At 46.8% G+C, this 25,733-nt stretch overlaps 3 protein-coding genes across 3 annotated transcripts; 2 read left to right on the top strand and 1 right to left on the bottom strand.

Moving 5' to 3' along the window:
• The first annotated feature begins 210 nt into the window (after nucleotides 1–210).
• Nucleotides 211–4,927, top strand: LOC310760743 (uncharacterized protein). Its single transcript, XM_083609869.1, has 5 exons — nucleotides 211–685; nucleotides 888–969; nucleotides 1,242–1,324; nucleotides 2,599–2,725; nucleotides 3,271–4,927. The coding sequence occupies exons 1-5, from the start codon at nucleotides 290–292 to the stop codon at nucleotides 4,671–4,673; spliced, it is 2,091 nt and encodes a 696-aa protein (XP_083465995.1). The 5' UTR covers nucleotides 211–289; the 3' UTR covers nucleotides 4,674–4,927.
• Nucleotides 4,928–6,940: 2,013 nt separating this feature from the next.
• LOC310761854 (olfactory receptor 52D1-like) lies at nucleotides 6,941–24,472 on the bottom strand (the record flags this gene model as incomplete). The annotated part of the gene is made up of 3 exons (XM_083612051.1): nucleotides 6,941–7,181; nucleotides 8,098–8,227; nucleotides 23,617–24,472. The coding sequence occupies 3 exons, from the start codon at nucleotides 24,470–24,472 to the stop codon at nucleotides 6,941–6,943; spliced, it is 1,227 nt and encodes a 408-aa protein (XP_083468177.1).
• LOC310760856 (olfactory receptor 52K1-like) lies at nucleotides 17,302–18,297 on the top strand (the record flags this gene model as incomplete). The annotated part of the gene is made up of 1 exon (XM_083610066.1): nucleotides 17,302–18,297. One exon carries the CDS (start codon nucleotides 17,302–17,304, stop codon nucleotides 18,295–18,297), a length of 996 nt encoding a protein of 331 aa, XP_083466192.1.
• Nucleotides 24,473–25,733: the final 1,261 nt, after the last annotated feature.

The following is a 25,733-nucleotide window of genomic DNA, read 5'->3' as shown; positions in this document are numbered from 1 at the left end:
GCATTGCAATATTCCTTCTAGGAGAGCTAGAGGCTGCTTTCTCCATCTTCTCCTCTTTTTAAAGAAGATCTCTCATGATTTGGGCTGTGGTGCCATCCAGCCCTGGTTCCTAGCAAGACTCATCCATGCTTCCTTACGGATTCTGTTGTTTCTTCTGACCTACAAATTCTGTAACAGAACAATGTATTTGCTTTTTAGGATTTGCTAGAGCCTCTCATTCAGACAGACAGAACTTGGCAGAAGACCAAAGGGTTCCTTCCAATCTCTCAGAGGCTTCCTGAGAGCACAGATGGATGAGCAAGACCCAGCTGGAGCAGAAAGAGGCCATGCCAACCAAACTGGGAGCAGTGGGGGATTCTGGGAAAACCCAGTGCAGAAGATCCTGGGTGAGGAGGACACCCTCTGCTCAGAGGTGCAGAGCCAGCAGGTGAGGCAGTTCTGCTGCCAGGAGGCCAAGGGACCCCGAGAGGTTTGCAGCCGACTCTACCACCTTTGCCATCAATGGCTGAAGCCGGAAAGGCACACGAAAGCTGAGATGCTGGACCTGGTGATCTTGGAGCAGTTCCTGGCTGTCCTTCCACCGGAGATGGAGAGCTGGGTGAGGGACTGTGGAGCGGAGACCAGTTCCCAGGCGGTGGCCCTGGCCGAAGGTTTCCTCCTGAGTCAGGCAGAGGAGAGAAAGCAGGTGAGAGAGACTTTCCTCTGGATACTTCCGAGGGGCTCCAAACACGATGGAGAACATCTCATATTGCTCCATTGATGGTCCATCCTTTTTCTTGGCAGACATCCATGGAATGACATCTGACACCTTTAAAGCTGTTGGCCCTGACATTCGTTTTTTAATCCTTCACCCCATTCTCTGTTTTGAATCCTTATTTCTTTTTCAGGGAAAGGATCTCTTTGCAGAAATGGACCTGGATTCCTGTGAGGCAGAGAGGCCTCCGTTGGACACCAGAGAGAGGCTACTGGGTAAGGAGGAAGGTGGCTTTTCTCCATTTGGTCTCATTCTGTTGGTTTTCCAACTAATATGTGGGTTCTTTTCATATTGTTTTTTTGAGGGGGAGGGACAGTTGGGACCAAGGGTCCAGCGGAGGGGAGATGTATTTTTGCACAACTAACATGAAATTTGCACAAATGTCCAAAGGCTTTCTGAAAGGCCCATCTGTAGTTAGAGATGCCCTGTTTCACCTGTGAGAGAAGCAGGCACTCCTGGCATCCTGATTACCTTTTTTCTCTTGTAGGTGAAAGAATGATGCTGGCAAAACCTCCTGATCCGCCTTTTCATGGGGGCAGAAGGAAAGCAGCGGCTGTGGAACCAGATCAGGTCAGGGGAAGCTGCCTTGTGGGGACAGAGGCTGAGGGATGGAGCAATGTCATGGACTGGTTGGGCACAGAGGAATGGTGGGAGGAAGCAGCTGGGGAACCAGGAAGGGAAGATGGCTCAGAGACGAAGGAGTGGAGGTGGAGGAAGGATGAGCGGTCAGAGGGAGAAGAGGGAGAAGCCTGGGAAGAGGAGGTGTCAGAAACTGAAATGGTAACAGGGCTTAGTGAGCTGGGAGACTCTGAGGCAGAATGCAGTGCAGAATCAGAGGCAGAAGAGGAAGGAGGCGAGTGGAGGAGGAAGGTCGAGAGGCAGAGGTGAGTCAGGAGAAGGAGGAGCCACCGGTGGCTTCCTCTCTTTTTGCCAGAAGCCCCCCTCCCTGCTTGTCTCTCAGAGCCAGGAGACGTCTGACAATGGAGGAGCAAAGGCAGGCTGCACACTGTTTGATCACTTGTCAGAAACCCCAGAGAGGAGGGGGCTTAGAAAGCTGTGGGGAGTCGGGGGCCTTCACTCTCAGCAGCTGCTTTTGTGGAGGAAGAGACTCAGGGAATGAGCTGCTGTTCTCATTAGGCCTGAAACTCAGCCAAGTCTGTGAATAAAGTGGTACTTCGGGTTACATACACAGAAATAGTGCTTCAGGTTAAAAACTTTGCTTCAGGATGAGAACAGAAATCTTGCTCCGGCGGTGCGGCAGCAGCAGGAGGCCCCATTAGCTAAAGTGGTGCTTCAGGTTAAGAACAGTTGCAGGTTAAGAACAGACCTCCGGAACGAATTAAGTTATTAACCTGAGGTACCACTGTACCGTGTTCTTGCTGATAAAGAGTTAACTCCAGCTGTGAACTGTGGGATTTCCTGCCCATATAACTCTGTCATACCAGTCTTCTGAATGTTGCCAGTAGGATTCATTTGCAGTTACTGCTTTATTTCTACATTGACCATGGACTGCTAAAATAGGCTTCTACGCTTTGGAGAAACCATAACCAGCAGTGGCCAGGATTCCCCTAGCCAGCCCCATCAGCAGCACAAAGAGAACTGCCCTCCACTCCTCCCCTTGACGTTCCCTCCCCAGAACAGTGCATGGGGAGAGTAGAGGGGGCAATAAAATAAATGCCTAATAAAAGAATTCCTTTGTTAAAAGAAGCTTCCATTATTAAAGTGGGAAGCAAAAGAATCACTTTAAAAAAACACAGCAATTAAGAGGAAGGAAACAACAGAGCATTGTGTAGCAGATCATATTTCTGCTGTCTCAGAGGAGGACATTTCCCTTTTTCTTTTAGGGTCCAGTGTGCTTTGAAGATGTCGCTGTTTGTTTCACGGACGAGGAGTGGGCGTTGCTGGATCCTGACCAGAGAGCTCTGCATAAGGACGTCATGGAGGAGAATCGTGGGATCGTGGCCTCTCTTGGTAAGGCTCCCTGTGGGATCGTCATATTTGCCTGGAAATTCAAAATGAGTATCTATGTGATGAACCTCCCAGATTGTGACGGAACTTATAAGACCCCCACAGCTCACCTTGAATGGAAGACTGTCAACTGTCTTCTCCCTGAATGTTCTTCCGACAGTTATACTTTTTCAAACAATTATCAGGCTGGTCTGAACTGCCCTGGCCATTTTAAATGTCAGCTTTGGAGTTAGGGTAGTTGAAGTAGCTTCTGTCAGGTTTTCTGTTTTTATTTTGCTCCTCTCAGTCTTGGGTTGACCAAAGAGATGACTGGCATTGGAGATGGAGGCGATTCCATGATGGGGTCAAAAGAAATCCATCCCAGAGAAGAACTAGGCTTTTAAAATCTAAGGTTCCCATAAATCTGTTAAAGTCTGTCGATAAAGGCAATGAACTCACATCTAATTCCCTTCATTTCTTCTGCTACCGCAAGCATTAATTAGCATTGTTCAATACTTGGGGGCTGTATTTCTTCCCGAGGCTTCAATCTTTTTCTCTCTTCATTGCAGATAGTGATGAAATGGAAATCAAGAACAAAATTCCCAACGTGGAGAAGCCACATAAATATTTGGAGTGTGGAAAGGGCTTCAGTCAACGCTCCCATTCCACTTCTCCTCAAAGAAATCCCATTTTGAGGAAATACTATCAGTGTTTGGAATGTGGGAAGAACTTCAGTCAGAAGGAAAATCTCACTTCCCAACAGAAATGTCACAGTGGGGAGAAACCATTTAAGTGCCAAGATTGTGAAAAGAGATTCACGCAGAAGGAAAATCTCAGCTCCCATAAAAAAAATCATACAGGGGAGAAACCATATCACTGCTTGGAATGTGGGAAGAGCTTTAGTACAAGGAAAGAATTCTGTCAGCATCAGAGAATTCACAGTGCAGAAAAACCATTTAAATACCAAGATTGTGGAAAAGGTTTCAGTAAGAGAGCCCATCTCACTTGTGATCAAAGAATTCATGCACAGAAACCATATCAGTGTGCGGAACGTGGAAAGAGCTTCAGGGGGAAGGAAAGCCTCACTTCCCATCAGAGAATTCACAGGGGGGAGAAACAATTTCAGTGTCAAGAGTGTGGAAAGATATTCAATCACAGGGGCAGTCTCACTTCCCATGAAAGAATTCACACAGGGGAGAAACCCTATCAGTGTGTGGAATGTGGAAAGAGCTTCAGGGAGAGCTCCTCTCTCACTAAGCATCAAAGAATTCATACAGGGGAGAAACCCTATCAGTGTGTGGAATGTGGAAAGAGCTTCAGTAGGAACAACAATCTTACTTCCCATCAAAGAATTCATACAGGGGAGAAACCATATCAGTGCATTGAATGTGGAAAGAGCTTCAGTCATAGCTCGCATCTCACTTCCCATCAAAGAATTCACACTGGGGAGAAGCTTTATCAGTGCTTTGAATGTGGAAAGAGCTTCCGTGACAAGAAGATTCTCTCTTCTCATCAACTAATTCATACAGGGGAGAAACCCTATCAGTGTGTGGAATGTGGAAAGAGCTTCAGTAAGAAGGTCAATCTTACTTCCCATCAAAGAATTCATACAGGGGAGAAACCCTATCAGTGTATGAAATGTGGAAAGAGCTTCCGTCATAGCTCCCATCTCACTTCCCATCAAAGAATTCACACTGGGGAGAAGCCATATCAGTGCTTTGAATGTGAAAAGAGCTTTAATCAGAGAGCCCATCTCACTTCCCATCAAAGAATTCACACTGGGGGAAAACTCTATCAGTGCCTAGAATGTGAAAAGAGCTTTAATCAGAGAGCCCATCTCACTTCCCATCAAAGAATTCACAGCGGGGAAAAACTCTATCAGTGCCTAGAATGTGAAAAGAGTTTTACCTGGAAGCAAAGTCTCACTTGCCATCAAAGAACTCATATTGGGCAGAATCAGAGAATCATTTAATTGTGGTGTTGTAAGTGACCTCTAGTGCCATCAAGTCCTACTCCCTGCAATGTAGGAATCACCACGAAAACATCCATGGCAGATGGCCTTCCAACCTCTGCTGTAAAACCTCCATGGAAGGAAAGTCCATCACTTTCCAAAGGAGTCCATTCCACTGTATAACTGCTCCTATTGTCAAAACGCAAGGCTTTTAAACAGAGATTGGATGGTCATCTGTCATGGATACTTTGGTTGAGATTCCTGCACTGCAGGGGGTTGGACTAGATGACCCTTCCAACCCTATGATTCTCTTCTTCTTTGGCGATCCCTCGTAGCCGAGTAAGGTTGTTTTCCATGAACATGGTCTTAACAGTGAATCCGTAAGTGACTGGAGGCCAATTCTGGATCCACACCTCCTTCCACAGTGGGGACATTGGTTTCTGGGCAGGAGTTGATAACGGTGAGGGTTTGCCAAGTGTGCCTTCCTCTATTACTTTTCTCTCTTTCGCCCTGAGTTTGAGCATCTACAAAGCCCATGACACCTTTGGTAAAGGCTGTTCTCCAATTGGAGCACTCACAGGCCACTGTTTCCCAATTGTCCGTGTTTATACTACTTTTTTTTTTAAAAGATTTGCATTGAAAGAGTCTTTGAACCTCTTTTGTTGACCACCAGCATTACGCTTTCCATTTTTAAGTTCGTAATAGAGTAGTTGCTTTGGAAGAAGAAGAAACAAAACATCTACAGTACCTCAGGAAGAAGGTGGGGGGGGGATAAAGATCTACACTGGGAACAAGGGTGGGAGGAGACCAGCAGAACCTCCTATTTACCAAGATATCACTGTAGACTCAGCATGGGATACTGCCAAGGAGACGACAGATCTGGCTTCCAAGGAGTGTGGTGCAGCTGTCACTGTCGCTGTGGTGGCAACAGCAGGCAGTGCTTTCCTTGGAGGCCAGATCTGCTGTCCCATGGATCCTGCCACCCGAGGCAGCCACCTCACCTTGTCTCATGGGTGGGATGGCCCTGCCTTCCACCCAGCTATGATGCCAACATCCCTGCCTGTCCTTAAGCCCTTGCATGCCCCTGCTTTCACAACTGGGGGTGCCTCCTAATCCCCCCTATTTTGCAACCCCTTCAACAGCCCCATTTTAACCTTCACCCCTTTCCCCTTCTGCTCTCCTCCTTGCTTTCTTTATCTCTCCCTTGCACAGGGAATATTGCAGATATTAAGACTGCACAGCTTGAAGAGACTGGAAGTTTTATTTTGGAATAAAACATTGTCTATACCCATTCGATAGTTCAAAGCTTTACTTGCAGAACTTTCTTCAGAACAAACACATCAAAAAATGCATCCAAATCATTCCACACAATATCTTGTGCTGTCCATCACAAGCTCAGCATCTGAGAAATAACAGACAATTCCAAACAGACCTAGAATCCAAGGTCTCTCTCTCCTTAGAACCTCCCTTTGGTCTGGAGCTGTTTTCTCTTTCTCTTATTATCAAACCCATCAAGGAGCTCAGAGAGCTCTTCTTGCTTTTCTTTTGCTTCAGTGACGTCTTCCAGTTAAACCCTTTCAGCAATACACACAGGCATTCTTCATTTCAGTGTCTATTAAGCAATTCTACTCACCAGTGATTACTCCCCACTTCCATGCCTTCTCCTCCCTCCACTTCTCCTACCCTGTTTACACACACGGATTCCATCATCACCCCCTGTGAACAGACAATGAGCATCTCCTGTACAGTACATTTATTATTCAGGAACTACAGCGATCAAGATAAATGGTCTTCCCAAAAATAAGGTTTACGTTCTCTTCAATTCAAACTTATCTCACCGGGGCTTTTTCTCAGCCAGAACTCAGTTCTGGCACCTCTCAGATGGGTGCCATTGCCATTAAAAGAGAACAAGAGAAGCATTCATGTTGAGTTCCAGCCCCTCTTTTTATATAAAAATAGCACTGTATCTCACAAAACACAATAGTAAGCTAGGAGGAACTGCAGGTATAGGGTGGTATACAAATGTAATAAATAATAATAACAATAAATAATAAAACAACAGTTCAAAAGACTCAAGTGTGATATTATTCACTAAGTAAATATGCTCCATCCCCTATGATTGACTATACTTTATTGTCAAATGTCTTTTTTTTTTTTTTTGGTCTGAACTAAAACATTAATCCAGATGCAAAAGAGAGAGAGAAAGAGAGAGAGAAGGGGGGAACAAACGAAGGAAGGGAAGGGAGAGAAAAAATAAGAGAGAGAAAGAGAAAGTTAAGAAGCTACACTTAAACTATGCTTCCAATGGTTAGTGAGCTCACAGCTCCAGCAGGACCCCCTCTTTGCTCCTCAACAATCTCAAGGATCAACCTTGAAATGCTGAGAGATGCTGTTGCCTTGCTGGCCCAGGATTCTGAAGAGGAGAGCTTATGTTTCTCAGAAGGCGATAAGTGTTCCCCAATAGCGGTCTCCAAGATGACCAAAGCCTGTGGGCAGATGGAGGTTGCAGTAGAGGCCTCCTTCAGCTCTCTGGATCCCAAACAGATACAGAAAAGCACAGGCTTTGTTCAACAGCTCACCAGAGGTCAAGTGCAACAAACCTGATTCCTCAATCCTTGGAATCAGCAACCTGTTTAATGAGCATCTAGTCTGATTTGTTTGCAGGGAGCTTAGACAATGACCAGGGCCGGCTCAAGCATGAAGCAGTTGCCTCAGGCAACAAATTCTGAGGGGCAGAAAGTGGCTACAGATGTGTGCCATGTGGTCTGCCCTGCAGCCCCTAAGTTAGCCTGTTACTCTTGGGGTCAGTGAAGGACTGTCCCATTCCAGTGGTCAAGTAAGAGTAAACTACTACTCTGGTCCAATTTTGTGCACAGAATAGGCAACGCATCTTCTTGACCTTTGTGTTGGGCAGCAAAATTGCTTGGCCCGCTCCTGGTGATGGCAGATATTCAATGAACATTGAATGAGACTTAAATGGCTCAGGACCGCAATACCTCAAGGACCACCTTTCTCCATAGGATGCTCTTCTTCATGTGCCTCCTCTGTGAGACGTCCGGTGGGTGGCAACACAAGAACAGGGCAAGTTCTCACCTGGTGCCTTTGTTGCATATCTTTAGGCAACAGGCAAAAACATTTCTTATTAGCCATGCCTTTGGCTGGTTAACATTATATGGCTTCCTAAATGCAAAATTGCAAAAACCTAAATTGCAAACAGATGTGGAAATGTGGAGAGCTGAATTTTACATTGAAAAGATGACAAACTGAGAGAAACCAGTGTCAACAAATTTGCCCATCTATACCTGCAAGTGATTTTGATAAAAGACTCTCTGCATTGAGCTAACTGAGTGATTCCCATGGCCTTCTGATTGATGCTATTCAATTCATGTTTCAGCCAAAGAAAGAGGGGAATAAACCTCACATAAGGAGCAACTGTGAGGCTTACTCAAGACCACCTCTGGACCACAACAGCATCTTGGCCAGCCTCCTCCGGATCTCTTTTGTCCGGACGGCATACACAATGGGATTCAAGACGGGAGGGAAGATGAGATAGAAGTTGGCCAGGAGGATGTGAGCTGCAGGAGCCACATTGTGCCCAAACCGATGTATCAGGGAGGAGACAACGATGGGAATGTAGAAGATCAAGATGGCACAAATGTGTGAGGTGCAAGTGCTGAAGGTCTTAAGGCGGGCCTCCGTGGTAGACAAGCTCATTACCGCCCGGAAGATGAGGACATAGGACAACCCAATGAACGTAGAATCAATTATGAGTACCAGGAAGCCAATTGTTACACCATAGATGTTGCTGATGGAGATGTCCTCACAGGAGAGCATCACTACAGCCATGTGCTCACAGTAGGAGTGTGCAATGATGTTGGTGTGGTAGTAGGTGTATCGATTGGCAAGAAGAGGCAGTGGAGCGATGTATAGGAAGCCCCGCAGAGCAGCGGCCAGCCCGATCTTGGCCACCACCGAATGGGTCAGGATAGTCCCGTGCCTCAACGGGGTGCATATGGCCACGTAGCGGTCAAAGGCCATCGCCAGAAAGATCCCAGATTCAATGGTGGCAAAAGAGTGGATGACAAACATCTGGAGGAGGCAAGAGTGAAAGGCAATGTCCTTGTTGCCCAACCAGAAGATGCTGAGCAGCTTGGGCATGGTGGAAGAGGAGAGGACCAAGTCGATGATGGCCAACATGGAGAGGAAGAGGTACATGGGCTCGTGGAGGTTGGGCTCGGCCCGGATGATGAAGAGGATGGTGCAGTTGCCCACCACGGCCATGATGTACATGGAGCAGAAAGGGATGGAGATCCAGACATGGGCAGCTTCCAGCTGAGGGATGCCCGTGAGGGAGAAGGTGGATGGGCTGACACAGGCATTGTAGAAGGCCGGCATCTTACCAATGCACCACGGGAGGAATCATCATTCCATGTGACTGGAAACAAATGAAGATGGATGAACATTCAGATGGTTATACTTAGCAACAGAACCCTATACAGTTGTAGTATAGCATTTTTAGGGAGTCTAAGAAAATGTTTCTACAGATAGGTTATCTATACATCCCAGGCATTAAGATATAGGCTTGTGTCCAAAGCTGCTGTTCCTTTGGTGAAGAGTTGTTCAACAGGGGAACGGTCTCCCTCTGAAGGTGGTGGACTCTCTTTCCTTGTGTCCCTTCCAACTCTACAATTCTATGAAGAGGGGAAGTGGAGGTCCCGTTATGTGAGTGGATCTCGTAACGGTTGTTATCCCTTCTTTTTCTGATACTGGAAAGTTCTATACACCCAGGGCCAAACTTGGCTGTCTGCCAGACCTCAGTTACATGGGAAGGGTGGAGTCACCTCTCTAGAGTGGGTGGCTGTTAGAAGCAGAAAGAAGAACTATCTGAGTGAATAAATGAAGCAGTTGTGGTAAGGTCACTGGTTTTGGATCTCTCCACCTTGGGGTAAGCGATCAGCCCTCAGGTGTTTTGGACACCCAAGTCTGCTCTTTCGGAGGACACCTGGGAGTCTCTTCCTCTAGGAAAATCTCCAGATTAGAATTGGCAGACCTGAGTATCTCAGTCCATCTTTGTCACTTTCACATGTTTTTACCCATGATTCCATTTCACTTCCACGTTCATCCCCACTCGGTCATGAAGCTCACTTGGGTCAAGCCCCATCTCTTCGCCTCACCTACCTCACAGGGCTGTTGTGAGGATGAAATGGGGGGAGGGGGGAAGAACCATGGAAGCCGCTTCGAGATCCTTGGAAGATAAAGGTGGTATAGAAATGTAATAAATGCAATAAAGATCTGTTTATTTTATATCAAATTATATATGTTTGATATATGTTTATATCAAAATTCCATCTCGAACTATGTATTTATATGCATATTTTAATGCTTATTTAAATGTATTTCTCCTCTCAGTGAATATTTTGGTATGTTCAGTAAGCTGCATTGTAAAAATTGTCAAATCAGGTGGGTGGCTACATAGAATCAAGGAATTGGAGAGTTGGAAGAGTCCCACGGCTGAGAAAGGCTCATCTAAATGATCATAGAATTGTAGAGTTGGAAGTGACCCTGAGGAGCCCAAACGCCTGCAATGCAGGGATGTGCAGTTGTGCTATATGGGGAATGAACCTGCAACCTTGTCATTATCAGCACCACACTCTAACCAACTGATCTATCCAGGCATGCTGTATACACCATGCTTTCCTCTCCACCAGCGTCCAAATGTTCTTCCACTCCTCTCTGTCCTCTCCTGGAAATCTTCAACACGGTACAGTTATCTCCTGCTGGCCAGGCCACCAATCTTTCCCCTCCTGTCAGGAAATACAGCCTCTGCTTCCTTTAGCACTTACCTTTCTCGGGGCATTACAGTCACCATTTTCCAAATAAATGTCAGGGAACCCAGAGCAAGGAGCAAGGCGAGCCTTGTTAGCTGCGTTGGGTAGCATTTTGCAGTGGCAACAGCATGCTCAGAACTGCATGGAAGATTCCACAGTCAGAAACAACCCCAGCTCACTGCACCATTGCAAAGGAGACAACTTGCCGCATGCCTTGCTCTGTGGAACACTGACTTCGCACAACAGCCCAAAATGCTGCCTCCTTAGGAATGGTTGCACATTCAGCTTACCAAGGCAGCAATGCCCCCTCCTAAGCAAATGTTGGCTTCGGCCTCTCGGTGAGGTATTTATGCTGCATATTTCAGACACCTTGAGGGATCTCCCAACCCAACTGGGACCTGGGACAATTAAGTGGCTCTTTGGTTGACAAATCTCAAAGCACCAAGCAAGGACTACCAATATTAAAAACTGTCTTCTTTATTTAGACTATTTTCAAAAGGGAAGGAAATGTGTTTCCAAATAATAAGGATAATACTGGCTCAGACTGTTCCCTGGATGCCCCCACTCGATTTGCTCTGACTATGTCACCTGAATCTGAATTTTGTCCCGAAAGTGCCTTTCAAAGTTGTTGCCTCTGAGGGGGGTCACAGCAACACTCTCTTGTCCAGATCCTATTATTTCTGGCTTCTTTGCCTCTGAGTTAAATGTGCCACATGCCAAGCCAACATATTCACTGAGCTGTCAGCCAAAACCCCAAGATCTCTTTCCCAGTCAGTCACCACCAGCGGAGGCAGATTTAGAAGAGAGCAACCAGTTCACCCACACTGGGCGCCAAGCCAAAAGGGGGTGCCACAACTATTAGAATGCAAGGCAGGAGATGGGGGGCAGAGAATTTTGGCATCACGCAAGGCTATGCTGAAATTTGAAAGGCCAACGTCCGCCACTGCCACCAGCACACTTCTTCTGAAAGATGGCCAGGGAAGTATTTTTTTTAAAATAATATTTATTAAAATTTCAAAGAATTACAAAAGTAAAAAATAAAATAAAACAAAAATGCAAAATACAGAAAAATACAGAAAAATAAAACAATTAAAAACAAGTCAATTTTTCCACATCTTATCTTTCATTTGCTTGTTTCCTTGACCTCCTCACACCTCCCTTTTTTGTGTTCTAGTTCAATTAATTCAGTTAATTCTAGTTCAGTTAATTCAGCAAATCCTTCCCATCTTTGTTTTTATCTTAATAATTTATCTTAATATATTGTAACTTTACATTCTCACCTGTTAACAATCCATTTTTACATACCCCTTTGTAACATTACTGCTAAAACCACATAACTTCATTCCAGCATCCTTCTAACATTTCTTAATTTTACAATGTTTCTGCAAATAGTCTTTAAATTTCTTCCAATCTTCCTCCACCGACTCTTCTCCCTGGTCTCGGATTCTGCCAGTCATTTCTGCCAGTTCCATGTAATCCATCACCTTCATCTGCCATTCTTCCCGGGTGGGTAAATCTTGTGTCTTCCAATACTTTGCGATGAGTATTCTTGCTGCTGTTGTTGCATACATAAAGAAAGTTCTATCCTTCTTTGGCACCAATTGGCCGACTATACCCAGGAGAAAGGCCTCTGGTTTCTTCAGGAAGGTATATTTAAATACCTTTTTCATTTCATTATAGATCATCTCCCAGAAAGCCTTAATCCTTGGGCACGTCCACCAAAGGTGAAAGAATGTACCTTCAGTTTCTTTACATTTCCAGCATTTATTATCAGGCAAATAATATATTTTTGCAAGCTTGACTGGTGTCATGTACCACTTGTATATCATTTTCATAATATTCTCTCTTAAGGCGTTACATGCCGTAAACTTCATACCTGTGGTCATAACTGTTCCCAGTCAGCCAACATAATGTTATGTCCAACATCTTGTGCCCATTTAATCATGGCAGATTTCACCGTTTCATCCTGAGTATTCCATTTCAGCAGCAGATTATACATCCTTGACAGAGTCTTAGTTTTGGGATCTAACAGTTCTGTTTCCAATTTTGATTTTTCCACCTGGAAGCCAATTTTCTTGTCCAAATTGTATGCCTCCATTATTTGATAATAATGAAGCCAATCTCGCACTTTATTTTTTAGTTTTTCAAAGCTCTGCAATTTTAATTTATCTCCCTCTTGTTCCAAAATTTCCCAATATTTCAGCCATTTGGCCTCCATATTGAGCTTTTTCTGAGCCTTCGCTTCCATCGGTGACAACCACCTTGGGGTTTTATTTTCAAGTAGGTCCTTATGTCTTGTCCAGACATTAAACAATGCTTTCCTGACAATATGGTTTTTAAACGCTTTATGTGCTTTGACCTTATCATACCACAAATATGCATGCCACCCAAATACATTATTGAAACCTTCTAAATCCAAAATGTCAGTGTTTTCAAGAAGCAGCCATTCTTTCAGCCAGCAAAATGCAGCTGATTCATAGTAAAGTTTAAGGTCTGGCAGGGCAAATCCACCTCTTTCTTTTGCATCAGTTAATATTTTAAATTTTATTCTGGGCTTCTTGCCCTGCCAGACAAATCTAGAAATATCTCTCTGCCACTTCTTGAAACAGTCCATTTTATCCAAAATTTGCAGTGTTTGAAACAGAAACAACATTCTTGGCAATACATTCATTTTTATCACAGCAATACGGCCTAGCAATGAAAGCTTCAAATTTGACCATATTTCTAAATCCTTTTTCACTTCCATCCAACATTTTTCATAGTTATCTTTAAATAAATTCACGTTCTTGGCAGTCATATTAACCCGATGGCCAGGGAAGTATTGGGCAAGAGGTGCTTCTAGGTCATATGGGTAACTGATTTGAGATGGACCAAATAGGGAAACAGCAAGAAGTACTGATGAAAGAAGAGTGGCAGATGAAGATGATAGACTTCGCAGAACTGGCGAAGCTGACAGGAAAAATCCGAAACCAGCATGATCAAGTGTTCCAAAAGGATTGGAGTAAATTTATACGATATTTGAAAGATCCTTGTAAGCAATTAACACCACTAGTAGGGTTGTCAGAAGATTTGTAATGAGAAACTTTCTTCCTTTTTATATTTATTTAAATCTTGAGACATTCTGTAATAAGTCTAATTAGAATTGGAAAACGTATAAATTGCAATGATATAAAGGTTAATTTCAAAAACTATGAGGCAGGAGGGAAGGAAGTCAATAGGCTCTAAAGAGCCAGGGCTGTATAGTGGATAATGACGGTGTGAATGTATAACATTAAATGGAAAATAAATAAAAATTATATATATATTTAAAAAAGGATGTGGCTCTGTCCTCTTGGCTTCAAAAGACATAGAACTCACTTACACTTGTAACTGGAACAGCAGGTGGTTAGAGCATGGCTTACGTCAACAGAAAAAGGCATGGAGGCATTGACCAAATAAGGACAATGGTTAATATGAGGAGGGGGTGGCAGAATTCAGGGTGAGGGCAGATGTCAACAAGGGCAGGGATTTTAGTATTTTAATTAGGCAGTTGTGATTAGGTGGTTGCTTTCAGCTTTCCACTCAGTCTTTACTCACACGTGGCTTGAAGAATTGTTTGGCTCCTGGTCTCAAACAGACACTCCCTGCCTTCACACAGCTAGCTGCTTGAGAAACGCTGAGTCGCTTCCAGTCTCTGGGTCCTTTTCCACGCTCTGTCTCTGCCCACTCAGGACTGGGCCCATAACCTGTAAAAGGGTTTTTTTCTTCTGGTGGCAGACATAACCATGAGACCACAAGACTGGTGTTAAACACTCAAACAAAGTTTTATTACAGCTGTACAAAAACAACAAACACAAAGCATGTGGGTGTTCTCTCTCTGCAGGCAAATTCAAACTGCAACTTCTCCTTTTGTAGTCATCACCAGCTGTACCCAATCAGCCTAGAAAACCACTCCCAGAACTCACAGAAACAGCTCTTAAAGTTACAATCATCTTTTCTGTTTCTTTGCAGAATGACTCCTAACAGGTTTGGCTACATGAGGAAGATTCCCACTTTGAGAATAACTTGGCTCTGAGGGCATAAGGTAGAATTTTGTGTGTCTTCTTCATCTGTAGTGCTTGGACGACTTGGCTATGACCTGACCATCATCTCCTGCCCAAGAGTGATAGAGCTGTGCCAATTCCCAACTGGAGGCTAAAAATGGACTCCATCAATTATGGCTCCCAAGAGGGAACCATCTTGCCTGGGACTCCTCTGAGAACAGAGCTGAGCTTACTTAATCCTGTCGGGCACAACAGCATCCTTCAGACCCTGCTGGGCCCTTAGATGCTTCTCAGAGCATCAAGGTAGGTAAAACTGCAGCATCTGTCCCTAAAGGCAGATGCTGAAATGGAAGAGGACGAGGTAAGGAAGGTGGCTGAGTCAAACTAGGATGCTGGGCTGCTGTTTTAGGTGTTACATTATCCAGGTTGCCTTATGCAAGACTTACAAGGCTCCAAGTTGGACAGAGTCTGGAAAGCCCACATTCTGTTCTGGGCACCCTCTTTCAAGAAGAGCTGATCTGATGTGGATTTAGGGGAGAATCTGGAGGAAGATGTAAGGAGGACAGTTGTGGAGAAAAAGAGGGGAGGGAAGTGAGCTTGCCTAGGGATGTTGCACCACTTCCTTCCTGTCGATGGCTGTTAGCCAGGATGGCTCTGCTCTGCCTCCTGGGTTGACTTCTTAAGTGTTTTAAGAGTCTATTTTGTCCACACTTCAATGGAATCATAGAATTGACCACAAGGGCCATCTAATTCCATCCCCTGCAATGCAGAAGTCTTGCCCAGCCTGGGACCCATTGCCACAAACCTGAGATGAAGAGTCACATGCTCTAGCCCCTCCTTGAGTGGAGAGATAGCAGAGAGAAAAGGCCAGAATTTCAGGAGGGAGGGACAGGACTGCAGTGGGCAAGGAGGCAAGTGAACAGGGGTGAAGGGTCACTTTTGCAAGCTGGGCGGGCAGGAGGGAGCAGAGCATGAGGCCGGCAGTTTTATGCTGCAGAGAGAGTCAGACATGATGTTTGGGGTCTCTTGGCATCTGAGGTTGCAGCCATGGGAGGAACAGGACGCTCTTGGAATGTGAGTGCTCTGCACTTTCCCTATATAGGTATAGGCTGTATATTTGTGTAAATAAGCCACATACCATAAAAGACACCCCAGGCTCTGCTGTGCTTGCTCCCCAAAGGAAACACAACCCCTGAGTGAGTGCCTGGAACCCCCAGAATCTCACTTGCAGCTCAAGGAGGTTTGGGTGGGCAGAACAATATAATGTAGGATGCCTACACAAGACCGGGAGGAAATACATTCATCTGGTGATAAGCAGAGCTCTGCTGCAAAGACAGATCGCATCTTTGGTCCTTACAAGCAATTGCTACCTGCCTCCCACCTCTCTCTCTCTCTCTCTCTCTCTCTCTCTCTCTCTCTCTCTCTCTCTCTCTCTCTCTCCAAGGCATGTTCCTGTCACAATCCTCACCCCAAAAAGTCTGGTTATTTTGCAGGGAGTGGGGTTTGTTGCACAGGAAAGCCAAACCACCTTTAACTACACAACCTGAATTTGCCAGTATTTAATTGAACCCCACCTGAAAATCGCAACTGTCTGGAACTGGCTCAGGCTGCTGCTCCCATTTTACAGATGGGGACTGATCCTGAGTTCAAGCCTAGCTCTCTCCTTTTTTTGCTGCTTGGGAATGATCCCTTTTACCCGCAAGATACCTTCCCTTCCCTTTCATTGTGGCGCCATCTTGCCTTTTATTTCTAGTGTCTTTTATTTCTATATGCCGCAGTCGCATATGGAGGATCCTCCATTCGCGACTGCAGCCACGATCAGAGGATCCCGCCACCGTCCGTACGGCGTTCGAGGGGCACTGGCAGCAAACCTCTATGTACAACACATGCCCGATGCCACACATGCGCCCTACGTAGTGACACCACACATGCATTGTACGTAGTGGCGCGACGTGTGCGCAGCCGGCGGTTTGCACCATCCCGGATATCGGTTGGCCTTCGTTCGCCCCTGAGTCAGTGTGGGCAATATTGAGGTAAAGGGACGAAACAACTTCATGTGCTCCTAACAGATGAAATATTTTCCCCCTTATTCCTTTCACAACATTAACAAACTGCTTGACTGTAATAAAACCTCTCAGCAATTTACCAAAAAAGCAGTAAAATGATTAACAAAAGGCAATTAAATGATTCAAAAGGCAATTAAAATCAAAAGTAAGCAAAAAGAGATTAAAACACAACAACATGCACATATCTGGAGAGGCTTGCCTTGAACAGAATTTTTTTTAGCAGTGAAGGTGCCCGCCTAATGTCTAAACACAGGGAGCTCCAGAGGGGAGGTGATGCCACACTTTAAAAGATTTATTTCTTACAGCTGCAGAACAGGTATTAAGTAGATTCCTATACGGTAAGGCAAATCCAGAAGCAAACAGGTCCCAAACTGGAAAGGTCTTTAAGTACAGATAGTAACACCTGGAACTTGGTCTTGTAACCAATTGGCAGCCAGTGCAGAGCTCTGAGCAGAGGTGCTAAAAGGTGACAGGGTCTCACTCTAAGCATTTGTGCTGCAGCATTCTGCACAAACTGCACCTTCTGAATCCAGCACAAGGGGAGCTCCATATAGAATCTGTTGCACTGATCCAGTCTTAAAGTTGCCAGTGTTTGAACTACTGTGGTGAAGCTCTCCCAGTCCAGGAATGGTCACTGCTGCCATACTACCCACAGATTGTAAAAAAATGAGTAAAATGTTCCTCTCTTCCCTCTTTTCAGATCTAAGGATTGCTATCTCCAATCATTGCCAAGATGGCTGGAGGGGACCAGAATGGAACAGCCAACGTCTCCTACACAGACTTCCTTCTGCTCGCCTTCCCAGGCCTCCAAGAGTCCAGATATCTCCTCGCCATCCCTTTCTTCTGCCTTTACCTCATGATTGTTGCAGGGAACTCCATCCTGATCTACACTGTGAGGACAGATCACAGTCTCCATTCGCCCATGTATGTCCTGATTGCTTTGCTCTTCGCAGTCAACCTCTGTGGCTCCACCGTCATCCTTCCCAAGATGCTCCTCAGCTTCCTTCTCGGAGTCAGCCACATCTCCCTGACGGAGTGCCTGGTCCAGATGTTCTTCCTCTACTTTGTCCTCATGTTGGACTGCAATGTTCTCCTCCTGATGGCTTTGGACAGGTATGTGGCCATTTGTCACCCTCTGCATTACACAGACATCATGACGAAGAAGCTCCTGGTGATATTGACACTGGTCGCTCTTGCCCGGAGTCTGGCTGTAGTGGGCCCAGTGGTAATCCTGGCTTCCCAGGTGAGGTTTTGCCGGTCCAACACCATTGGGCATTTTGCCTGTGAGCACATGGCCCTCATGAAGTTGTCCTGTGGTGACATCTCCAGGAACAAGATTGTAGGCCTGGCAGCAAGAACCATCACCATCATCTTTGACTTTTGTTTCCTCCTGGGTTCTTATGGCTGCATCCTCCAGGTATCCATGCAGATGAGCTCTGGCCACACCCGACACAAGGCCTTCCACACCTGTGGCACCCACCTCATGGTCATCCTTACAGTCTACTCTTGCAGCCTTGTCTCCTCTCTTGTCTTCCGCTTAGCTAAGTCAGCCAGCCAGGATGTCCACAACCTGCTCAGCGCAATATACCTGTTTCTTCCCTGGATCCTCAACCCCATCATTTATGGCATGAGGACTAAGGAGATCCAGGACAGTCTTTGGAAGCTGCTCAGGAGGAAATGGGCTCATTTGGTCCCAGGGACAGCAGTGGCTATGAGCAGAACCAAGTGACCGATCTGTCTGTGTGCCAGATTTAGCAGAACCACCTAGAGCAGACATTGCACACCTGGTACCCTGAAGCTGTTTTTGACTACAACTCCCATCAGCCACAGTCAGCATGATGGGGGCTATTGTACAAAAACATATGGAGGGCTGCAGCAGGTTGACCCAGGCTGGTCAGGAGCCATGCAAATGGGTAACCACCCGAGACGATTTCAAGGGTGTTCATATGGCACAGGGAACAAATGACAAAGTCTACTGCTTGAGTCTTTCTTGAAAGGCCGTGGAAGGATTCTGCTGAACATTCCTCTAAAGGTCTCACCCTGGCTGCCATTAGGGTCAGAGGACATCTGGGAGATGAAGAGTTTCTACCAACTCAGCCTGACCATTCTCAATCTTCAAGAGGAGCCTGAAAGCCCAAAGTAAAGATGGTGGATTTACATGACAGAGTTTGTTTGGGTCTCTCCCCACCCCCCTCGTTCCTTCTTTCTTTCTTTGAATTGTTGGAATATTTTGTTAGTTTGTTATACATTTGATAAATGAATACTGTACTGTTTGCAGCAAAAATAGCTCTCTCAGAGGCACAGCAACTTCAGTCTTTGGTTTGAAAGAATCTGGAGTGTAGTAACATTATCAAAACTTACTATCACAGGAAATAAAAAATAATTAGCAAACGTCATCTATTGAATAATAGTCATTTTTTATTATGTTTTGGAATCATAAATTCCCAGAGAACATGCACTGTTGCATTATGGTATTGGTATTATTTTATGTTATTTTCATCACTGTATAAATGATAAAGGTTATGCTACATATATTGACTTGTAAACTGTCCTAAATATAATATGTAAAAAAACCCCCCAAAAAACTGTTTTCCACTGAAAAATAACTTAAATTGCCAGCAAAAAATACTAAATGAGATTTGGCACTGCGTCTCAGAGTGTTTTATTCATTTAGTTTAATTTTAGAGGGGAGTGGGAGTGAGGTTGCCTCCTGAATCTCACCAGGAAACATTTCCCACCGTGTCGGAGCAGGGACACTAAATGCCCAAATTCTGGTTGAGGCCAGTTTGGGTCATCTGCACCACGGGGGACAATTTACTGTGCTCCTCTGGATTATCTCGGTGATCAAACTGGGATATAGAATCATAGAACTGTAGAGTTGGAAGGGACCCAAGGGTCCTCTAGTCCATCCCCTTGAAATGCAGGAATCTCAGCTAAAGCATGCATGGCAGAGGACCTTCCAACCTCTGCTTAAAAACCTCCAAGGGAGGAGAGTCCATAACTTCCCGAGGGAGTCTGTTCCACTCTCAAACAACTCTTACTGTCAGAATGTTTTCCCTGTTGTTTAGCCGGAATCTCCTTTTTTGGAACTTGAAGCTAGGGGTTTGAGTCCTACCCTGCAGAGCAGGAGAAAACAAGCATGCTCCTAGATACCTATTTATCTACTTGCACTTTTTGGTGTGCTTTCGAACTGCTAGGTTGGCAGGAGCTGGGACCGTGCAACAGGAGCACATACAGCTTAAGGATGGGCAAAAAAAGTAATCTGCCTAGATCGTGTGTTGTGTCAGTACGCCTTTGAGCCGGTGCCAACGACTGGGCTCAATAACTTCTTCTGCCCCGACTGGGCTAGGCAACTGGGGAGCACTTCCAGAGACCTTCCATGCCTGGAAAGCAGGTCTAAGTGCACTGGACTCACAACTGTCCATTGTGAGCACCAAACTCAGCAGAGCATGAACAACACGGAAGATTGCTGTGAAGCATAACGTCTTTATTTTCTAAAAGCTACTGCAAACTAAAAACTAAAAGAGATAACTAGACTGCATGAGTGTTACAGCTCTCACTCAGCCATCTAATCACTACAGAGATAACACACAGACTCCCACAGAGTCAGGCAGGAGCGGAAGAAGCGAAGAGCAGTTTCTGCCGCCTCCTTTCTGAAAACATTTAAGTCAGGAGATTCTCGCAATGGGAGGGGGTGAAAATATCCACATGTTGCTCATCAAGACTGAGGGCTGATTTCCTTTCGCTTTGCTGCTGACTGTGTTTCAACCCTGCTGATGCCTGGTGGGAAGTAGGGAGGTGTTAACAGAGAAATCCGAGGGCTCCCTTGGATAAAAAAACAAGGACACCAGCCAGGAAGACCAGAGCAAAACAGCAGCCAGTAGGCTTGGTCTTTATTGAAGACTGTCAAGACAGGACTCCCACCTGCCACCAGGTGGAACAAGATGGAAGCCCTGAACAAAAGAGAACCCAACTTTTATTAGTTACTAATCCCCCAAGCTACACCCCTAGAACTACATCACAACTACATCATGACTACATCATTGACACATCACAAAAAGGAGGGGTTGAGGGAGGAGTTGTGACAGTAACCTGAGTATCTTGTCACCTGGCTGGTTCCTCCTTTCCCCCTCCCCATGAGTCATTTACAGAGGACAAAGGGGAGTTTGCAGTTTCCTGCCCCCAGAGGGAAGATCTGATCATTGTCCTTTGTTCCAGTCCGTGTTGACTCCACTCCCATATGCAAGTCCTTTGTGACTTTGATGGTCTTCTGTCTGGGACCACCCAGGTTGTCATGCCAACTGGGTAGGGCTCCTGATACGTGTTGGTACGCTTAAGGAATTATGGCCATCCTGTATCAAACCATCCCCCTTTAATAGTCCTTCCTTCATGGAGCAAAATAAACGTGGACCGGTGTAAATCCGATGTACGGTTGATTTACTATGAATTTATAACAGAAATGTCGCGTATGTCGTGTGTGTGTTGTGTTTGTACAAACTGAATGATTGGGAGGGGGGGTCTGCAACAGAGGGCAAATCTGTTTATGGTGGTCTTCATGTCATAAGCAGCCACAAAGAGCCATTTGACAGTGGAATGGTCTTCCTCGAGAAATTGTGCACTCTCCTTCCTCAGAGGTTTTTAAACAGAGGTTGGATGGCCAACTGCCAGGGATGCTTCAGCTGAGATTCCTGCATAGCAGGGGGCTGGACTAGATGACCCCTGGAGTCCCTTACAGGTCTACGATTAAGTTTCTGGATCTCTTGGCTCTTGCAAGGCCAACCTGCTCTGCTAGTAACTCGTCACGTGAGACTCAGACCAAGGATGGCTGTCGTAACTTGTGTGTTGCGCAAACACTGTGGGCTGCGTGGCATTGGCACCAGGCTGGGGAGTGGGCTGAAACAGTCGATTGGGCAGCGGTCCCTCTTAATGGATGCCACGTGGCTGTTGCATCAAAGTGCCGGCTGCCCTGACATACCTCTCCGTCTGGTGGAAATAGGGACTTCTATGATTCCATGACCCCTTTTGGCCACAGAGTGGACTATAAATGTCAGGAGTAAATAACCAAGCAAGCATCAGCTGCCCCTGGGTTATGGCCTCTCCCTGCATTTTCAGAAAGCACTGGGAGTCGCCCGTAGAAGCAGCATGCCAAGCTCTTGTCAGCTGAGAGCCAGTGTGGTGTAGCGGTTAAGAGCGGTAGACTCGTAATCTGGGGAACCGGGTTCGCGTCTCCGCTCCTCCACCTGCAGCTGCTGGGTGACCTTGGGCCAGTCACACTTCTCTGAAGTCTCTCAGCCCCACTCACCTCACAGAGTGTTTGTTGTGGGGGAGGAAGGGAAAAGGAGATGGTTAGCCGCTCTGAGACTCCTTCAGGTAGTGATAAAGCGGGATATCAAATCCAAACTCCTCCTCTTCTTCTTCTTCTTCTTCTTCTTCTTCTTCTTCTTCTTCTTCAGGCCATTTCTTCCTCTGGCCAAGCATCCTCATGTGTTTTAATCTCTAATTCCCCTACAACAGACACATTCATGACAAAAGAGCCGTCTCTGAGTTCTTCCCATTCACCAAAATGCTTTTTCCCCTCTCCAGAAGCTCTGCTTTGAACTAGACCCAAATGCTCAGATAAAGCCCTTATCCCTCTCTCTCTCTCACACACACACAAGTGACATTTTCCTCCCAATTGCTCAGGGCTGAATGCAGGCATCTTTTCCTCACCCCCTTTTGGCCTCACAACAACCTGGTGAGCGAGGTTGAGCTGAGAGAAATGAGGGGTGCTCAAGAATGGGAATTCTGGGCCTAGTCTGACACTCTAAGGACTACCGCATACCCAGACCTCCTCTTTGGGCTTATCTACCCCAGGACAAAATGTGGGGATTCATTGATTCAGAGTTTCCAAGGATACCACCCCCAATACCCATCTCTCAACACTCAGCAGTAAGAGTCTGAGATGGGAGAAAGCAGCAAAAGAAATCATAGAAGCATTGGATTCTAGAGTTGGAAAGGGATGCCAAGGATCATCTAGTCCAGCCCCCTGCAATGCCAGAATCTCAGCTAAAGCACCCAAGACAAATGACCATCCAAGGGGATGTTGTTAAACTGTCAAATGACTCTTACCAACAGAAATTCTTCCTGGTGTCAGAATCTCATTTCTTGCAACTTGAAGTCATGGGTTTAAGTCCTACCGTCCAAGGAGAACACAGACTTGCTCCATGTTCCATGCAAAAGCCCTTAAGAAAATGGTCGTCCTCTCACCTCCAGGCTAAACATACACAGCTTCTTGAACAGTTCTTCATAAGACTTGGTTTCCAGACCCTCAGTCATCTTGGTTGCCCTCCACTGCACACCTTCTAAACTGAACACAGTGCCCAACACCTCATCTTCATCTGGCAGCCCATCAGATATTTGAAGGTGGCTACTGCGTCTCCTCTCAGTTTCCTCTTTTCCAGACTAAACATACCCAGCTCCTTCAACCGTTCTTCATAAGGCTTAGTTTCCAGACCCTTGATCATTGTGGTCACCCTCCTCTGCACACGTTCCAGCTTGTCAAGATCCTTCTTAAATTGTGGTACCCAGAACTGGACACCGTGCTCCAGGTGTGGTCTGACCAAGGCAGAATAGAACAGGAATATTACTTCCCTTGATCTGGACACTAGACTTCTGTTGATACAGCCTAGAATAGCTTTGAGTTGTTAGAGTTTGTTTTTTTCTGCTGCTGCATCAGACTTTCCTGTTATTTTCCAGGCAAAACCCATTCCCTCATTTTAGGGGGCAGAACAGGGCACTGAATCACAGAATCACCCAACTGTAGAGTTGGAAGATACTCCACCTGGTTCACTCCCTCCAATGCTTCCAACGAATGAATAAAATAAACAAACAAAACAGACACCCACCCTTCCAGGGACCCCAAGCTCAGCACCCCAAGCTCAGCACCGCTTCCCCGCTTTCCAGAGGGCCTGAGCCAGCCTCTCCCGGATGCATTTGGTCTTGACTGCATAGACCACGGGGTTCAGGACAGGAGGGAGGAGCTGGTAGATGTTGGCCAGGAGAATGAGAAGGTGCTGAGGGATGGTGCCGTGGCTAAAGCGGTGGGCAAAGAAAGAGAAGAAGGCAGGGGTGTAGAACAAGACTATGACGCACAGGTGGGAGCCGCACGTCCCGATGGCCTTGAGGCGGGCATCCTTGGATGGGAGACGGAAAACCGCCCTGAGGATCAGAGTGTAGGAGACGGCAATGAGGACCACGTCCAGGCCGGGAGACAAAAGGGTGGTCGCCAAGCCGTACCAGATGTTGACGCCAATGTCTGCACAGGCCATGCGAGCGACGCCCATGTGCTCGCAGTAAGAGTGAGGCATCGCCCGGTGCCCACAGTACGGCAGCCTCTGGAGGAGGAAGACTGTGGGGAGCATCACGCAGAAGCCCCTGGCGAGAGCTGCCAGCCCGACCCTCACGATGGCGGGGCGGGTGAGGATAGCAGCGTAGCGCAGCGGCCGGCAGATGGCAACGTAGCGGTCAAAGGCCATGGCGAGCAGGATGGTGGACTCCGCGATGAAGCTGAGGTGGGTGAAGAACATCTGGGCCAGGCAGGCCTGGAAGGAGATCTCCTTGGAGAGGGAGAGGAGGACGCTCAGGGTTTTGGGCACAGTGGAGGAGGACAAGGCCAGGTCTGCCAGAGCCAGCAGGGCCAGGAAGAGGTACATGGGCTGGTGGAGGCTGCGCTCGGTGGCGATGATGTACAGCAGGCAAGAGTTGCCCCAAAGGGCCATGATGTACATCAGGCAGAAGAGGAGGGCAATCCAGCCGTGATACGCCTCCAGGCCTGGGATGCCAAGAAGGACGAACGAAGCCGGGTGGAAGGCACTCTGGTTGGCAGAGGCGGGTTCAGCAACCTGGAATGTCTTGGTTGTCTCCATGATTTCACAACCCGCCGAGGTGGAGTCTGGAAGAGGGTAGCTTCTGAGAGAGGAAGGCAGAATGGAAGGAACTGGGCAGGTTGGCGGAATGGAAAGAGCGGCCTCAGTCCGTTCCGTCCTCAGCCTGACGATTCACAAGTTGGATTTCATAGAATTGTAGAGATGGAAAGGATCCCGTGGAGACATTGAGTCCAGCCCCCCGCAATGCAGGAACCACAGCTACAGAACCCCTGACTTGTGGCCACCCAACCTCTGCTTAAAAACCTCCAAGGAAGGAGAGACCACCGGTCTGTTCCACTGTCAAACAGCTCTTGCCCTTCCTAAAGTTTAGTCGGAATCTTCTTTATTGCCATTTTAATCCGTTGATTTGGGTCTTCCCTTCCGGAGCAGAAGAAGGCAAGCTTGCTCCAGCTTCCATGTGACGGCCCTTCAGATACCTGAAGATGGCTCTCATGCCATCTCTCAGTCTCCTCCAGGCTAAGCAGACCCACCACCCTCAACTGTTCAATCAGCTTCCATTCCTTGGTTCAGTTTTAGTGCTTAATTTTGAGGGCAAAATGAAATTCCTTGTTCTCCAAGCGATACAGCAGTGAGGAAGGACTGGCTAGCCTTGACTCACCAGGCAGGTCCTCCTTCTCCTGGATGGATGAGCTTCTGCCTGGGAGGGGAGGGAGCAGGGCAGGGCCTCGTTTATCCTCTGACATCTCCAGCTGCAACTGAGCAGAGGACTTCTCCTCTCCTCCACCCCAGCTGGTGAGGAAGCAAGGGAGTCTTCAGCCCCCACTCCTCCAGCCTTCAAAGCTCCTTCTGCTCTCTTCCCCTGTGGCTTCATCTGGGGACAGAATCCAGATAATGGCTCTTGGCTTCCGCAGCCTCCCCCTTGGCCAGGAGCAGGTGGGGAGGAGCTGCAGCAGGTGGAGGCCCCTTGCTGGGAGAGGAGGAACCTGGCCACCTGCTCCCATGGCTCCCCCAGGGAAGAGAAGCCCCACCAAAGGGAGGGATGCCCCACAGACAGATTGTTGCCTCCCGTCTCCTACTCTGAGCTGCTGCCCTGCTGCCTGGCTGGGCTTTTCTGGGATCAAGGAATTGTAGAGCTGGAAGGGACCCTGAGGGCCATCTAGTCCAACCCCTTGCGATGCAGGAATAAATGCAGGGGTGCTTGTAAAGGTGATCTGCCTGGGGGGGCAGCATTTGCACCATGTCCAAAAACGGGGGAAATGAATCTCCAGTCAAAGAGGTCGAAAGAGCATTCGCACATCTA

Source organism: Podarcis filfolensis, assembly GCF_964270895.1.
Source record: "Podarcis filfolensis genome assembly, chromosome: 4".
In the NCBI taxonomy this organism is placed as follows: Eukaryota; Metazoa; Chordata; class Lepidosauria; order Squamata; family Lacertidae; genus Podarcis; species Podarcis filfolensis.
The sequence above is the reverse complement of the archived record's forward strand: the minus strand, read 5'-3'. Positions and strand labels throughout refer to the sequence as shown.

What these genes read in the sequence shown, in the direction of transcription:
- LOC310760743 (XM_083609869.1), top strand. Translation starts at nt 290, where the DNA reads ATGGATGAGCAAGACCCAGCTGGAGCAGAAAGAGGCCATGCCAACCAA. An exon ending in CACCAGAGAGAGGCTACTGG is followed by an intron (nt 970 to 1,241) that starts GTAAGGAGGAAG and finishes TTTCTCTTGTAG; the next exon opens with GTGAAAGAATGATGCTGGCA. An exon ending in TGGGATCGTGGCCTCTCTTG is followed by an intron (nt 2,726 to 3,270) that starts GTAAGGCTCCCT and finishes TCTTCATTGCAG; the next exon opens with ATAGTGATGAAATGGAAATC.